Source organism: Ambystoma mexicanum, chromosome 3q (genome assembly GCF_040938575.1).
Source record: "Ambystoma mexicanum isolate Mex_15411 chromosome 3q, UKY_AmexF1_1, whole genome shotgun sequence".
Taxonomy (NCBI): domain Eukaryota; kingdom Metazoa; phylum Chordata; class Amphibia; order Caudata; family Ambystomatidae; genus Ambystoma; species Ambystoma mexicanum.
Window position 1 is genome coordinate 406561985 of NC_090926.1, and position 15624 is coordinate 406577608.

Here is a 15624-nt window from a genome sequence, read left to right on the forward strand (position 1 = left end):
CTCTAATCCTATTGAATAGGCGTGTCATGGGCGCCAATTGTGTTCTGAAGGTTTTATAATATCAGTTACCGAACCCATCTGGCCCTGGTGTTTTTTTGGCGGGTTGGGTACTTATGGCTTTGCTAACCTCTTCCTCTGTAATGGAGCTGTCCAAGTTCTCAGTTTCCTCTTCGGTCAGACACAGCAGCTCTGCATTCCTTATGTATGATGTTTGGAGAAGTGGGTCCAAATCCTCCAGTTTTAACAGGGTCGCGTGAAACCTTCCCATTATCCTCACCTTGTCCTCCCCCGCATACAAATAGCCCCCTACATCTTGCAACCACATGATATGGTTATGGTCTTAACTTTCCAGAGTTTTGCTGCAAGTAATCGATTGGCCTTGCCTCCCTGGGTAGAATATATTTGCTTAGTGTTGAACAAGGTTTGCGCTCCGCTCTTCGACATATGTGCTTCCAGTTGGGCCCTCAATTTTCACAGGACTCGTAGCAAACTCTGCAATTGAGTTTGTGCTGCATTTCTGCTGCTTGTACCCCCTTTTCCAGTTCGATTCGAATACCTCTCTCCCTTTTACATAAGAGGATGCCTCCGAGATAAATTCGGCCTTCATCAACGCTTTCCCGGTGCCTCATAACACGCGCCAGTCTACCTCACCTGTATTCTCAGTGAAATAGTTTGTGATCACTTTTTCCATGCGAGCTCTTAGGGCGATATCTTAAGATTAGTTTGTTGAGTCTCCATTGTTTCGTGCCCACTTTATCTGGTTGTGCTTCAATTTATACTATCATCGGGGCGTGGTCCGTGAGGTATTTTTCTCCAATATTTATAGCTAAAACGTTAGGGATCAATGTAGCTGAAACTAGAACCATATGTACCGCTGAGTAGTGTGTGTACTACCTGGCTGTGTCATGGAGGAATCTCCATGTTTCTATTAGGTCAAGATACGAAAGAATTTACCCAGGGCTTGTCGGTTTCTATGGTCGTTAGTAGATGGGGGGAAGAGTTGTCCAAATTGGGGTCCGACATTCGTTTCGCTCACTGCTAGGTCGGACAGGCTTCAAATGCTTTCTCCTCTGCGGGGGTTGATCTCCCTACATTCTGGTGTCCATATTTTCACTCAGGATACGTGAGCTTCCTATGAAAGGGTCTCAGAGGAGACGCGGGCGACGGAGCTCACTCAGAGAGCATGTTCTGTGGTCCTTGGCTAGCCACGCCCCATTGAGTCACTTCTTACCAACATTCCCATTGCCTCCCCAAGCACTATGCAGCCATTTGCCTTGAACTCAACTTCATCCTATCTGACCACTCCCTCCACGACCAGCCTACCCACTCTGGTGGCAACTCTTTGTCTGGTCTCCCTCTACTGGGCTCTCCTCAGACCTCTCCATTACCCCTCTCCCTCCGATCATTCAATTGTTTAGTTTAACATCGGTCCCTCCACCTTCTACTCGTCATATCCCATCCTCAATGAACAGTGAATTCAGGGAGGACTCTTGCTCCTGGTATTGAAATGAGCACCACTCACCTGTCTCTTCCCTTATTCATGACTTTTCTATTGACTGCTTTCTCTGGGCTTGCACTATACACTTCTAACTCCATTTGTTCAACACTATCCTGCTAGCACATTCAGACAATCCAGCCTCGGTTCTCAGCATGGGATCAGCACTGAAATATGAGCCCTCAAACATGTACTGTGATCTTAGAGGCTGGTGCAAATTACGGGTTTCTACCCTACAAAAATTATCTTGCTGCCTTAACGTCGGCACTGGACTGTCAAATCCTCCTACTTAACCAACTTAACTTCTTACCTTTGTAATCAGTGCACATTTTGATCTATCTGCCAATATTTGCCAACACCTGCCAAAGCAACATCCATCGCCTCATCCCTTTCTGACTACGCTCACTACTCTTAAAATCTCTGAAACTCATGACACTCACAGCCTGCTGTCTCGTTCCCCAAATCATCTGTCCACCACCTCCTGCCGCTGCTTTCATTCTCCACTACCTTTCCTACTGAATTAGCACCCATCCTTCATTGTGCCAACCCATCTTGCGCCCCCTTTGACCTTTTTGCTCCCCAAATGGCCAAAGACTTGTCTCAATCACTTGCCCTTATCTCAAAGCTATTTAACCGCTCTGATGGACTCTTTCCTGCCTCCTTCAAATAAGCAACTTTATCCCTATTGAAGAAACGTGTCCAAGCACACTACCCCGTTTCCCCTCCTTCCCCATTATTCAAATATCCTTCAGCGTGTTGTCTTCAACCCAGTCATTAAGTACCATGAGGGATTGGGGGTCTTCAACCAGATCACCATGTGGTTAAAGACCTTGGAGATCCACTTCAATCTGGCTTCAGTAGTAAACACTCCACCAAGACTGCACTCATACATGCCTCCAAGTTACTCTCTAATGCTCAACACTCCAAACTCCTACTTCATGATGTTTCTGCTGCTTTCAACACCGTTGACCACTCCTCACTATCCAGGAACTTGTTTTTTTGGAAATTGGCTATTGCCTGGATCGCTGCCTACTTGGAAAGTCAATCTTGTAAAATCTCTTGGAACTTGCAAACCCGGACTATCCCTCTCCCTGTGGGGATACCCCCAAGGATCGTTCCCTTCTTCAACAGATTACTGTCTCAAAGCAATTAGTTACTAGATGGCTCGTCACTGCCTTATGCTGAACTCTTCAAATACAGAAGTCCTCTTTCTCCTTGCTTCCAATGCCATCCCTCCCCATCTCATTGCCACCCCTTATCCCTTGCCCCAGGCTCAAAATCTTGGGATCCTCTATGACAAGTTCTGCCTGCAACAATTCATCGCTTCCTCTGAGGCTTGTATGAACCCCAACATTCTGAAACTCATCCTTTTCTTACTAACCACTCTACAAAAAACAAATCTGCATTCTCGGGCTCAGCAACCTTGACTGCTGCTCAAAACCTACCCCTTTGCCTCTAGAAAATGTCCTCAACTTTGATAACCGCATTCTCTACAACCTACCCAGATCCTCCCCCATGTCTACCTACCGACAACATGCAGGTTGGTTCTTCATGTACAACCGTTGTTTTCAAGCTTTTCTCCTACTCTACAGAGCTAGGAAGGAACAAGTTACTTACATGTAACTTGTTCTCCAGCATGGATTCACATGCTCATGAATATTCCACGTCATCAGGCTGGGAATACTCGGTAAAGAAAAAAAAAAATCACTATCAGTTTCGTTTCTGATCTGTCTTTCTTAGTAGTAACCAATCACTGGTCTCTGGGTCATACTGCCCCCAGCCAATGACTGCCCTCTCCCTAAGCCCCTCCACTGGCAGCCATCCTCAGATTTGGTAGTACGTAAAGTGGCAGTATGACCAAGTGAAGAGCCGCAGAGGGGAAGGAGGGAGTGTTTGCATGTGAATCCATGCCAGACCCAAGCTGGAGAACAGTTACAGGTAACGTGTTCCTTGTCCAGCATGGGGTCTGGCATGGATTCACATGCTCATGAATATAAGAATACATAGCAGTACACACATGCACAACCACGGGGAGGTGGCAAGGCTCAGCATTAAGCATCCCTTACCTCTTCACCAGGCCCACCTTCAGGCGAACAGGTTGCGCAGCACTGCTTGGCTGACTCTGGACTCCTCCCTGGAATCCCGGTCGACGCAGTAGAATCTTGTGAAGGTGTGCGTCGACCTCCACGTAGCAGCCCTGCAGATGTCCAGCAGGGGTACACCAGACAAGAAGGCTGTGGTAGCAGCGATCGCTCTGGTCGAATGGGCTGTCGGACGGCCGGGCAACGGTCGGTTTGCCAACCGGTGACAGTGAATGATGCAGCCGGAGAGCCATCTGGAAATGGAAGCCTTCGAGAGGGCCTTCCCTTGATTCACAGGTCCAAAGTTCGCAAACAGTTGTGATGTCTTCCGAAAAATCTTCGTGTGGTCCACGTAGAACTTCAGTGCTCCAGCTACATCCAGCAAGTGCAAAGTCCTTTCGGCCGGTGACAAAGGCGACGGGTAGAAAACTGGTAACACCAAGGGCTTGTTGAGATGAAAGTCTGACTGCACCTTGGGCATGAAAGAGGGGTGCGTCCTCAGCACCACCCTCGTCTCGTGAAAAGTCAAGTATGGAAGCTTGCAGGATAGGGCCTGGATCTCTCCCACTCATCGTGTGGAGGTGATGGCCACAAGAACTGCTGTTTTCCACAACAGGAACTTCAATGGTGCCGAATGTAGAGGCTCGAAGGGCGCCCCCATGAGCCTGGTCAGCACCACGTTGAGCTCCCACACCGGGCCCGGAGCCTTCACCGGCGGGAATGAACGGAACAATCCCTTCATAAACTCCTTCACCAGGTGATGAGACCACAGAGATGATCGTCCCCTAGTTCTGGTGTAGCGGGATATCGCCGAGAGATCTATTTTGATGGCGGCATGAGCCAGCCCCACCTTAGCCAGCGACAGCAGGTACGGCAGCAATTGAGCAGCCGTAATTCGCAGAGGGTTAATCTTCTGTGCACGGCACCAGACAGAGAACCTTTTCCATTTGTGTCCTTAGCACTTGAGAGTTGAGGACGCCCTGGCCTTTGCATGCACCTCCTTGCAGTCCGCCGGGATATTGTACTCTCCAAATTCTAGTGCTGCAGGAGCCAGGCCTGTAAGTTCAGCGACCCCGGGTCGTGATGGAGGACGGCGCCTCCTTCTCTGGAGAGAAGATCTGCGTCCGTCGGTAGTTCGACTGGGGGGTGGGGGGATGCTGACGAGTCCAGAAGGTCCGGGGACCAGATCTGTCTCAGCCAAGCCGGTGCGACGATCATCCTGCACTGGGACCTCTTGAGTTGGGTGATGAGTCGCAGTAGCAACAGCAATGGAGGGAATGCATACATGAACAGGCCGTCCCAGGGGAACGAGAAAGCATTGCCCATGCTCCTCGGCTGGGGAAACCTGCTGGCAAACCTCTGGCACTTTGAGTTCGCTGCTGTTGCGAACAGGTTGATCTGGGGTTTGCCCTGTCATCGGAAAAGCCGATTCACTTGGTCCTGATGCAGTTCCCACTCGTGGCACGAGCGCAGTTCCCTGCTGAGCGAGTCAGCGATGGGGTTCTTTATCCCTGCTAGGTGGAAGGGTAACGGAAACATCCTCTGGATACGGCCCAATGCCACCGTTCCTGGGCCTCCTTGGATAGGGCCGGGGACCTGGTTCCTCCCTGCTTCCGGATGTAGAACATCGTGGTGGTGTTGTCAGTGTAGATCCTTACCACCTTGCCCTTGAGGACGGGAGGAACGACCTGAGAGCCCACAACACTGCTCGGAGCTCCAGGATGTTGATGTGGAATGACCTCTCCTCCGGGAGCCAAAGGCCTCACGTGAAGATCTCCAGTGTGTACTCCCCATCCTTCCAGGGAGGCATCAGTCGTCACCGTCTCCTGGTGTGCTGGATCTGAAAGTCTGCCCGCTGAGAGATGCGCGCGGGTACCCCACCACTGAATAGCTTGGCGGAAGACCTCATTGAGCCGGATCTTGTCTTTGAAGCTGCCCGCCGCTTGCATCCAACGGGCGTCGAGGAACTCCTGTAAAGGGCGCATCCACAGCCTGCATAAGCGCACCAAGTAGATGCAAGAGGACATCATGCCGAGAAAGGACTTGATGGACCTCACCCTGGACACACCCATGGCCAGCAGGCGCTGCACCTTGCCCAGTATGGCCTTCGTCCTTTCCTCCAACGGAGAAGCCAATCGTGCCACTGTATCGAGCTTGGCTCCCAGAAACAGTGCGACCTGTGACAGAACCAGGTGGGATTTGGGGAAGTTGATGGAGAATCCCAGATCCGTGAGCAGTTTGACGGTCTTCGCTGTTTGCTCGACGGCAAGCTCCCTTGTCCTTGCTCGGATGAGCCAATCATCCAGGTAGGGGTAAACGTGGATCCCCTGCAGGCACAGCCGTGCCGCCACCGGCGCTAGGTAAATACCCTAGGCGCCAACTTCAATCCGAATGGCAGGGCGTTTAATTGGTAGTGCCGTCCTTGGACTAAGAATCTGAGAAACTGTTGGTGACTTTAGAATGGGGATGTGGAAGTAAGAATCCTCCAAGTCCAGCGACGATAGGAAGTCGCCTTCATCCAGCTGTCCCAGCACGTGCTGGAGGGTGACCATCCGGAACTTCTGGGCCTTGATGTATTTGTTTAACCGACGCAGGTCCAGGATGGGGCGCCAACCGCCTGTCTTCTTTCTGACGAGGAAGTATCTTGAGTATACTCGAGCCCCAGAGCCTCTTCGGGATGAGCTCTGTGGCACCTTTCTTGAGCATCGCCCTTACTTCTAACAGCAGTTGAGGGACGTGATTTTCCTTCCTGGCCACGGGAGGAATGCGGGGGCACTTTAGAAATTGGAGAGTGACCGTGGGCCAGGGCATCCAGCACCCAACTGTCGGTGGAGATGGACTCCCACACGCTGACGAACTTCGCCAGCCGGCGTCCCACCAGGGTGCTCAGGTGGGGGCCCGACGCTACAGCCGGTTCAGTCCTGCTTGGAGGTGGCCTTGCCGCCCTGGCCTCCCTGATGGCGACAAGTTCCACCTTACTTGCCGCGCCCTCTGTAGGTCTCTTGCGACGAGGAACGGGCTGCCTGGCGATATGTAGAGAAGCCACCGCCGAATCCTTTGGAGGCACCTTGCTTGCCTCCGGAGTACTGAAAGGGCGGCCGTCGGTACTGCAAAAATCCCAAGGCTCGAGCCGTCTCCGTGTCGGCCTTGATGGCTTGAAGTGACTCATCCACTGTTTTTCCAAACAGGTTGTTCCCGTCGAAGGTTTGCACGTCCTGGCGGAAATCTGTTGCCTTGAGCCATCCCCGCCGTTGAAGGCAAACACTGTTGCCCAACTGGCAGAACCTGGTGTCAGCGAAGTCTGTGGCCACCATTATGGCGTGGTCCGATGCCACCTCACCTTCTTGCAGGATCTCCAGGGCCTCCACCCACTTCTCAGGTAAGAAGTCTAGCAGGGAAGCGATATTGTAACAACTCCCTGTCGTAACGGACCACAATCGCTAGGGCGTTGGCCGCCTTAATTGTTGCCGCAGACAAGATGACTCGTCCCATGGCGTCCAGTTTCTTTCCCTCGCCGTCAGGTGGGGAGGTTGAAGTTGAAGCCGTCACCCCCGCCGCTTTCTTCTTGGCCGCCTCTGAGACGACCGAATCCAGAGTCTGCTGTGCCCTATGGCACAAAGGGGCAGAATCGGGGACCCGGTACTACTTGAACCGATCCCTCCTGGCAGACGTTGTGGACTGGTTCTTCAGGACAGCAAGTTCCCCGTCCCAGATGTCAAGCAACGGCACAGCGAGGACCGTCTTCCTCTTGGCCTCGTGCCATTGATAAAGGAAGCCTTCCTTCTGTTCCTCGGGGCAGAGCTGGAAAAGCTTGGATGCCCTGGTAATCCTGGCATGGAAAGAGCCAATTTTGTCGGGTGGGGAGGCCCAAGGGGGTGGTGATGGAAGGCCCATCCCATTGTCACCACAGTCATCCTTCCCCGTTGTGGCCGTATCTGTTCCCGTGTCCTCCCTAGGATCAGGGGAAGGAGATGAAGGCTGAGCGGGCTGCAAGGGAGGGGGGGGGGGGGTGAACTCTCCTCCGCTTGTTTGGAGGGCTTCCCGACGGGCCCGGTTCTGCTGGGTCGTCCGTTGGGGGTAGAGGCAACCTCGTCCTCATCTCAGTGCATAAGGTTTGGATTGCCATCAAAATGGCCACCGAGTTGTCCTGAGGCTCGGGCACTGGCCGTGTCGGGCGCAATGGCTGCTCCTCCTCCATGGGAGCCTTGTCGGTGCCACTATTGTCCTCTTCGTCTGCCTCCTCGGGATTTCTCCCGTGGGAACGGATCTCCTCAAACCTCTTGTTGAGGCCCTTCGCAACTTCAACCAGCTCCTCCTCAGAGGCTGTATCCGAGTCCGTAACTGCCACCGCCGCCCCCCCTTCCACCAGGGTCTTCACTGGGGTTTTATCGATGGGCTGAAAAGAAGATTCCCTCCGCGGTGGCAGGGAAACTCTGGGCCACAAGTTCGCCTCCATTGGTGTAACCTCCACAGGCTTGTCCAGGGCCGCCACAAATCCCTCGATAGAGGCCTTAGCCGGGTGAATCAAGGCCTTCACCACCTTGGGCCCCGCTTGTGACCTTCACCTTGGAGGGGGATGGGGGGGTCGGGGAGGGTGAAGGGTCACCGCCTCGCTCCCCCTCAGCTGACTCCTTTGAGATCGACCAGGACTTCTCCACAAGCTTACCCGGGTTTTCGGATTTTCTCTTCCGAGCCAGAGCGTTGGCTCGTGGTTGATGGTGTCGGTGAAAGCGCGCCCTGCCTGGCAGCCAAGGAGCCCGACCCTTCAGCGCTCCCGGTGCCCGTGGACTCAGTGCTTTGCCTTCTGTTGGGCCCCCGTCGCCGGAGTGCCCTCAAAGGACTTAAAAACTGCCCGGACCCCTCTTCTCACCTGCCGCGCTCTTCCCTTCCAGCCAGTTGGTGAGGTGGATACGCCGATCCTTCATGGTCCGTTACGACATGTTCTTGCAAAACGCAGTCCTTCTCCACATGCGTTTTGTCTTCTTGAAGGCAGTAGAGACATCTCGAATGCTCATCCTCCTTGAAAACATTCTGTAATCCGAAACCAGTGCAGTTCCTGAACAGCTTGGATCCGGGCATCGAGCTTCCCTTGTCCTGGGCCATGTCCACGGGGTAGGCCTCAGGTCTTCTGGAATCCTCCGAGAAGCGTAACTCGACGAAAACTTCGCCCTTGAGGGGCGTAGAAAATTCTGAAACGGGTCCCCGTTGATCGGAAGTAGAAAAGGTGGAGCTTGAGGCTCGATTGACTGAAAAAATGAGATTAAACTCTTTGAAGAAACGCAAAACGCAGTAAAAGCTCGAGAGCTAAAGCACAAGGACTCCCAACACTTGAACATGTGGTAAAAATCTGAGGATGGCTGCCAGGGGAGGGGCTTAGGGAGAGGGCAGACATTGGCTGGGGGCAGTATGACCCAGAGACCAGTGATTGGTTACTACTAAGAAAGACAGATCAGAAACGAAACGGATACCGATTTATTTTCTTTACCAAGGATTCCCAGCCTGATGACGGGGAATATTCATGAGCATGTGAATCTATGCCAGACCCCATGCTGGAGAATGGTCTTGCGCCTCAATATGTCCGATTGCATCTCAGTTCACTCACCATCTAGTTCCCAACAATCCTACTCTGCACTGAAACTCACTGTCCATTACCCTCCCCTGCGTCTCCTCTCGTTCTCCCTACTTGCCCGCTCCACTGCAACCACCTGCTCATAACAATCAAAGCAAGCCCAACCATAGAGCTCTTCAACATTGGGCTTAAACATCACTTGCACTCCCCTCTGCCCTCTCCCCAGCCTCCCTATGTTACACCCACCGGTGATGCTTAATGCAATTTCACATATTTATAGATTATTCTTTAGTTTGAACCACTTGCATCCCCTAGGTTAAGGTTACCTTTTATCTTACATATTTTCTTTAATGTTTATTTTGTCCATGGCATTTGTCTTACTTGTTTGGCACCCTCAAACAGGCTCACCACTTGTTCTCATCTTTGTGCTATTGTGCAGACACCCTTCGTGGGAATTCCTCCACCACCTGTAAATGTTATTGCAAGTCATTTCTAATCGAAATGGACATCCCATTTTTACAATTAATATAAAAAAAATAAAAAAAAGAAACTACATTAACACCCTCACACAGATTTTTTTTTAATAAAAGATTTATTCAGTATTTGGACTTGGACCCCATACATTTACAATATAATTTATGTCACATTTAATAGTAGGTGAAAAACTTTGAACAGTTACATATACATCCCCGGTAAACTTGAGGCACCTAGCCTCCCCAGAAATACTTCTGCCAATGCTTCATAGCAAGGATTTCAGCAGCTGATGGGTTATGGCTTACACCAAAAGTGTGCTCCTCGGGGCAAATTTTGAAATACAGAATAAAAGGGGAAGGGTTATGGGATGCAGGGCACAAAGCTGAATTCAGTTCCAAGTGTGTAGTAGCAACCTGGTCAATAGAGACGGTTAGCCCATCAAATCCTGCACATTTTTGCTAAAATTTAACAAAAACATTGATCACAAGACTAGATTTCAGAGGAAAAGAAACTGAAGAAAGTGAACACTAAACACGGAAGGAACAAAAACAATGCAGCACTAAATGACATGGAAGTAGATCCAGATGTACAGTTGGTCATGTGTGGAGGGAGACTGACAATTTGGCAAAGATCATAGTCTTTCCAGTGGTTAAGCCAAAACAATATTTCACTGCAGAGTCCAAATCTTATTAGATGATCACTTCTTCAGCCAACAGTGTTAGAAAAAGTTACAAAGCAGCATTGCTACAACTGCTGTAGAAGTGGGGCTACCACACAGCGCTAGAATTAATATATATGTATGTTTTATACATACACCCACACACTTGAGAGAAAAAGGGGACAAATCCGGTATGAGGCCTGCACGCTGACAAACCCAAAGACCCCTCATGCAAATTGTGAACACTGACAGCAGAGGAGTAATTAAAGAAGTCATGCATAGGCCATGTGATGACCCAGCCATGCTCTGCCCAGGGGAAGCAAGTTCCTAATGACAATGTTTGCTGGGTCATACAACATTGACTACCATTTTTTATTTGGTACATCCTTAACTTTGCAAGATATTAAAAATTAAATATAAGGGATAACAAAACAGCGTGTTTGATCACTTTAAAACGCAATCTTCAACTGAGGGCACTGTCATTGAGTAACTTTACAAATTTTGCAAAGAAGTTACATTTTTACTAAAATGAAAACGCATGAACCTTCCAATGTATTAACTCATTGACACATCAAGTAATGCAATTGTCTGAGAGATTTCCTGTTTCTACAACACATTTTATTTAACAATTTGGACAATTTTGGCAAAACTAACCTATTTTTATTTGCTCGCTTTTCTTAGAAAAAACAAATACAAAAAACAAAGCCTTCAAAAATTCAAAAGTATGTTAGTTCCCTGTGCAACACTCCAGCATCCACAGCAGGCAATTGTTAAAATGCATTTGTCTCACAGGAATGATGTTCTGGTCACACATGATTGCAAATTTTTCGTGCTAGACACTAGTGATTACACTGTATGGAGTACGACTTGAACCTGTGCGCAGTTTTGTCGTGTAGTTTCAGTGTTTTGGATATGGTGTCCAAGGTTCTCCCTTCCCTCCCACCCGCACCATTTGAAAATGGATTTTCCTTCCCCTTCGCAGATTCAGTACATCTCTATTCATTATCTCATTCTTTTCTTGACTTTCTGTTTCTGGGGGATCGATTCAGAATTTCTTCTTCCTGTTAGAAGTGAAAGAGGAATATTAAAGCTTTGTATTAAAGAGCCGTACATCATAACAGCATAGTCTATCCCAAATCGCTATTCAGAATACAAAATATTGTTCTGCTTGCCATAGCGTGCTCAATGTCGATTAGGGCTAAAAGTGAAGCCAAGATTTTATTGCTTTTTTTTTTAAAACAATTTTTATTATTTTATAACACCAAACATTACAAATTATAGGACTTCCATGTTTCAGTTTAACATAACAGCGTACACTTTTGTCGTACTCCCACCCTCCCCATTAACTCGAGCCCCTGTGTCTGTCATCAGCTTGTTCTTCATCAAGCGGGTCTATTATTGTCTTTTCCGTGTCATCCTCACTATAATTGGTCTGGGAGGGGCCTGCCATCGTGGCCACCAGTTGCCTCCATTCAATTGGGGGTCCCACCTCCTCCCCTCCCCGGTTGATCGCTTCGAACCAAGCAGCCGTTTCTGCCTCTGCCCACTTCATGAGGTCCACCCACCACAACTATCCTGGGCCTATGGGCTGCCTTCCAGCACATTGCAATCCTCAGTTTGGCCAGGATGCAGGCCAGATCTTTCATCTTACTAATGTGCCTCAAATTTCATGGTCTAGGAAAGCACCCAAGCATGCATGCCCATGCCGACTCCACCTCCAGCGTAATGCCTTTTCCTACCAAGCGTATCTTCAGTTCTGTCCAAAACCTCCCCACCTCAGGGCAAGCCGAGAACATGTGTAACATCCCAGCTTCCTCCTCCCCACACCTGGGGCATCTGAGTCAACTGGCCACCAAACTTGTCAATCTTACAGGGGGTCAGGTATGCTCTGTGTGTGACATAGTTGGATCTGTTGGAGCCTCACGTTCCGGGACACTTTATATCATCTTTGGGCTCAGTCTCAGCCCACCCGACATTGGGTTCTCACACTTCTTCCCAGGCTTGCCTCAGGTGGAGCAATTCTTTCCCCATCTTGGACCCCAGCAGCTCATATGCGGGATATCTCGTGTCCACCCTCCAAGACGTCATACATTGTCTCAATGGTGGCATCAGGTTGTTCTGCAAGCACTACCACCGGCCACTTTTCTTGCACTCGTTTAACAATTCTGGAGTTGGTAATGTGTTGCCCTTTATGCACCCCGCTGTCCTCTATTAATCTCTGGAATTCCAGTGCCTCTCCCTCCTGCCATTTGTCTCCCAGGGTAGCTAGGCCCATCAGTTCCCAGTATCTACGGACCCCTTTTATCAGTTGGGAGGGTCTTCCCTGCATAGCGCCACCAACGGCACCTGCATGGAAAACAGAGCTGGGTATCCCACAATCTGCCATGCCCTGTGCCACACCTCCCAGCCAAGCACCAACAGCCTCGCCATCTCTAGTACCTTAGTTTTTGATACCCAGACTATCTCTCTAAGGAAGTAGGGTGCAGGATCCATGCACAGCAGCCTGGTTTCAGCCGTTTCTTCATCAGCCAGCCACCTGGCTACATATTGCAGTTGTCCCGCCAAGTAATAGAACTCAAAATTCGGTCAATTTATTCCTAGCCCCCCTCCCCGACCCCCCCCCCCCCCGGTCACACAAATTCTGTAATTTCCAGAGAGCCACCCTGTTCCTGGAGCTGTGCCATATAAAGCCCCTGCACAAGCTGTGGAGACTAGCAAAGAAGCGCCTAGGGATCACGTACGGGATATTTACAAAGAAGTGTAACAGTCTGGTCAGGACAACCATCTTGATCAGAGCAGCTCGCCCCATTATGGCCAGGGGTAGTCTAGACCAGAATCCCATGCTAGATTTAATGCTCTCCACTGCCTTTTCCGTGTTGCGTTTGTATTCTTTTCTTGTCGTGTGGTATGTCAATTCCAAGGTATCGGAACGACTCAGTTCGCCAAGGTATTGGCAATACCGGTAGGCTCCTTGGTGGGGAACATCTATATCTCCCCAGGGGGAACATGCTAGATTTCTTGGGGTTTACCGCTATGCCAGAGAGGGTAGTGTATCGTTCCATCACCTGCAGGATGTATTGTATGTTCTCCTCTGGGAAGCGCAGATACAAGAGTATACTGTCAGCATATAATGAAATAAGATGCGGACCACTCGCAGTGCGGATCCCTATTTCCCCATATTGTTGTCTAAGACAGACTGCCAATGGTTCCAACGCTAGTATATACAACATAGGCGACCAGGGGCAGCTCTGTCTAGTGCCCCTGCTAAGTTGCCATTTGTCTGAGACAATAGCACCCGTTTTCACCCTTGCAATTGGGGAGCTGTATAATATTTTAACCCACCTAAGATAGTCCGGCCCCATTCCATATGCTCTCAAAGGAGCTAACAGACAGGGCCATCTTACTGAGTCGAAAGCCTTAACCGCATCAAGCGAGACAATCGCCAGTTCACCCGGGTCCTCCTCTGTCTGATCAATAATATGGTGCAGTCTTCTATGGTTATCAGTTATATTCCTGCCTGGGACATAGCCAGTTCGGTCGGGGTGTATCAGATTGCCGATTACTCGCTTTAGCCTGTTTGCTAGCACTGCCGTAAGGATTTTGCTATCTTGGTTAAGCATCGATAGGGGTCTATGACACAGTCTGTGCTAGGCTTACCCGGCTTTAAAAGCAGAATGATCACTGCCTCCCACAGAGACTCTGGTAACCTGCCCTGCTCAAACGCTTCATTAAGCATAGCCAGCAACGGGGGGAAGCAACTCTTGTTTGTAGGTTTTATAGAATTTGCTTGGGAGCCCGTCCGACCCCGGAGCTTTGCAAGTGGGCAGGTGTAGAATCACTAACTCGAGTTCTTCTGATGTGTTTGGGGCATCCAGATCTGCTCGTTCTAAGTCGTCTAAGGCGGGCAAGCCTATATGCAGGTCCTGTGGTGCTGCATAGGGTGAGTATTGCCTATCTGCTGGATGCAGCTGCCTCCATCTGCAAGTCACCCGACATCTACAAGGTCGAAGTCTCTCAGGAGAGTCTGTAGCACCTTTGCAGCCGGGGTAGGTTTATCTAGCTTACTATCTGATATGTCCATCTTCGGGTTCAGTACACAGTTAAAGTCTCCACCCCATAGGATCGCGCCTCCTAGAAGGGGGCTAATTTTGCCATAAAGAGTCCGAAAGTAAGCTCCCGCAATGCTCCACTTCCACCTTACCAGGGTGTAACTGGAGGTGGTCAAGAGGGTCTCTTGTAATAATGCTATGTCGATCCTCATCCTTATCAGGTACATCATTATTTTATTACGCTTCAGGTAACTAGTGAGGCCCCTGACATTCCAGGTAACCACCCTAAGGCACCCCGACTCCATAGAAACGATCTTCCGCCTTCTTTCCCCGCCTCCTATCCCGCCTAATATTAGTTTGGCTCGTTACCCACCCTCTCCCCACAAACTCCCCCTCCCCCAACAACAAACCCCAACACACCCCCTCTTGTGTCCCCCCCATCCCACCTAACCCCAACAAATGCCCAGCTCAATCCCTGGATCTCAGACGACCCCTCGTTTGGTCCTGCCTCGGAGTGCCGAGGGCAGGAACCCAGCAGGGTGTCACCGGTCTACCGGTGACCTAACTAATCTATTCCTTGTGGGGGTGTGAGGACTAGCTCTGCAAGGCTCCCGCACCCATGTCAAAAGTCTGTGCTCACGGATCATATCAATTTCTGCCACCAATCATGCACGCCCAATGGCGGCTACTTAAATAATAATCTAGTCCCATCGTCTTAGGCTGCGACACCCCTTGGTGCCATGGGCGCAGATTACTTACCTTTCTTCTTCTCTCGTCTGAATGCCCGGCTCCTGGGGCAGCTCTGCGTGTAGAGCCACCCCATGGCTTCTTCCGGGGATACGAAAAACAATGTTCTGTTTTTGTGGAACACCTTGAGCTTCACCGGGTAGAGCAACATTTACTTGAAGCCTGTTTCTCTCAATCTTCTCTTCACAGTCCCAAAGTTCATGTGACTACGCTGAACCAACAAGGTGTAATCCGGGTATGCAGTTATGTTTGCTGTCCCCCCCCTTTGTATCGTTCCGCCCTTCCGGAAGTGTTCAAGGATTCTTTCCCGATCACGGTAGTTCAGGATCTTGGCGATCGGCCTAGGAGGGTTTCCCGGCAGTGGCCTCCGCGTTAGGGCCCTGTGCGCTCTTTCCACCGCAAACCCCTGGGACAACGCTCCTCCGGTATCTCCTGCAGTAGCATAGATTCAATGAACTCCGTGGGGTTAGGTCCCTCAGCTCCCTCCAGCAAACCAACTATGCAAATGTTATTCCTGAGAGCACGTCCCTCCGCCTCCTCTGCTCTGCTTT

At 50.2% G+C, this 15624-nt stretch overlaps 1 protein-coding gene across 3 annotated transcripts in view; it reads right to left on the reverse strand.

The window, feature by feature from the left end:
* Positions 1-9718: 9718 nt before the first annotated feature.
* The window catches only part of CANX (calnexin), a 745024-nt gene continuing 739118 nt past the window's right edge, over positions 9719-15624 (reverse strand). For all 3 annotated transcript variants that reach the window (XM_069654105.1, XM_069654104.1, XM_069654106.1), the window contains exon 15: positions 9719-11338. In XM_069654105.1, the coding sequence (XP_069510206.1) occupies positions 11285-11338 (54 nt within the window). In that variant the 3' untranslated portion in view covers positions 9719-11284. The remainder of the gene's footprint in view (positions 11339-15624) is intronic.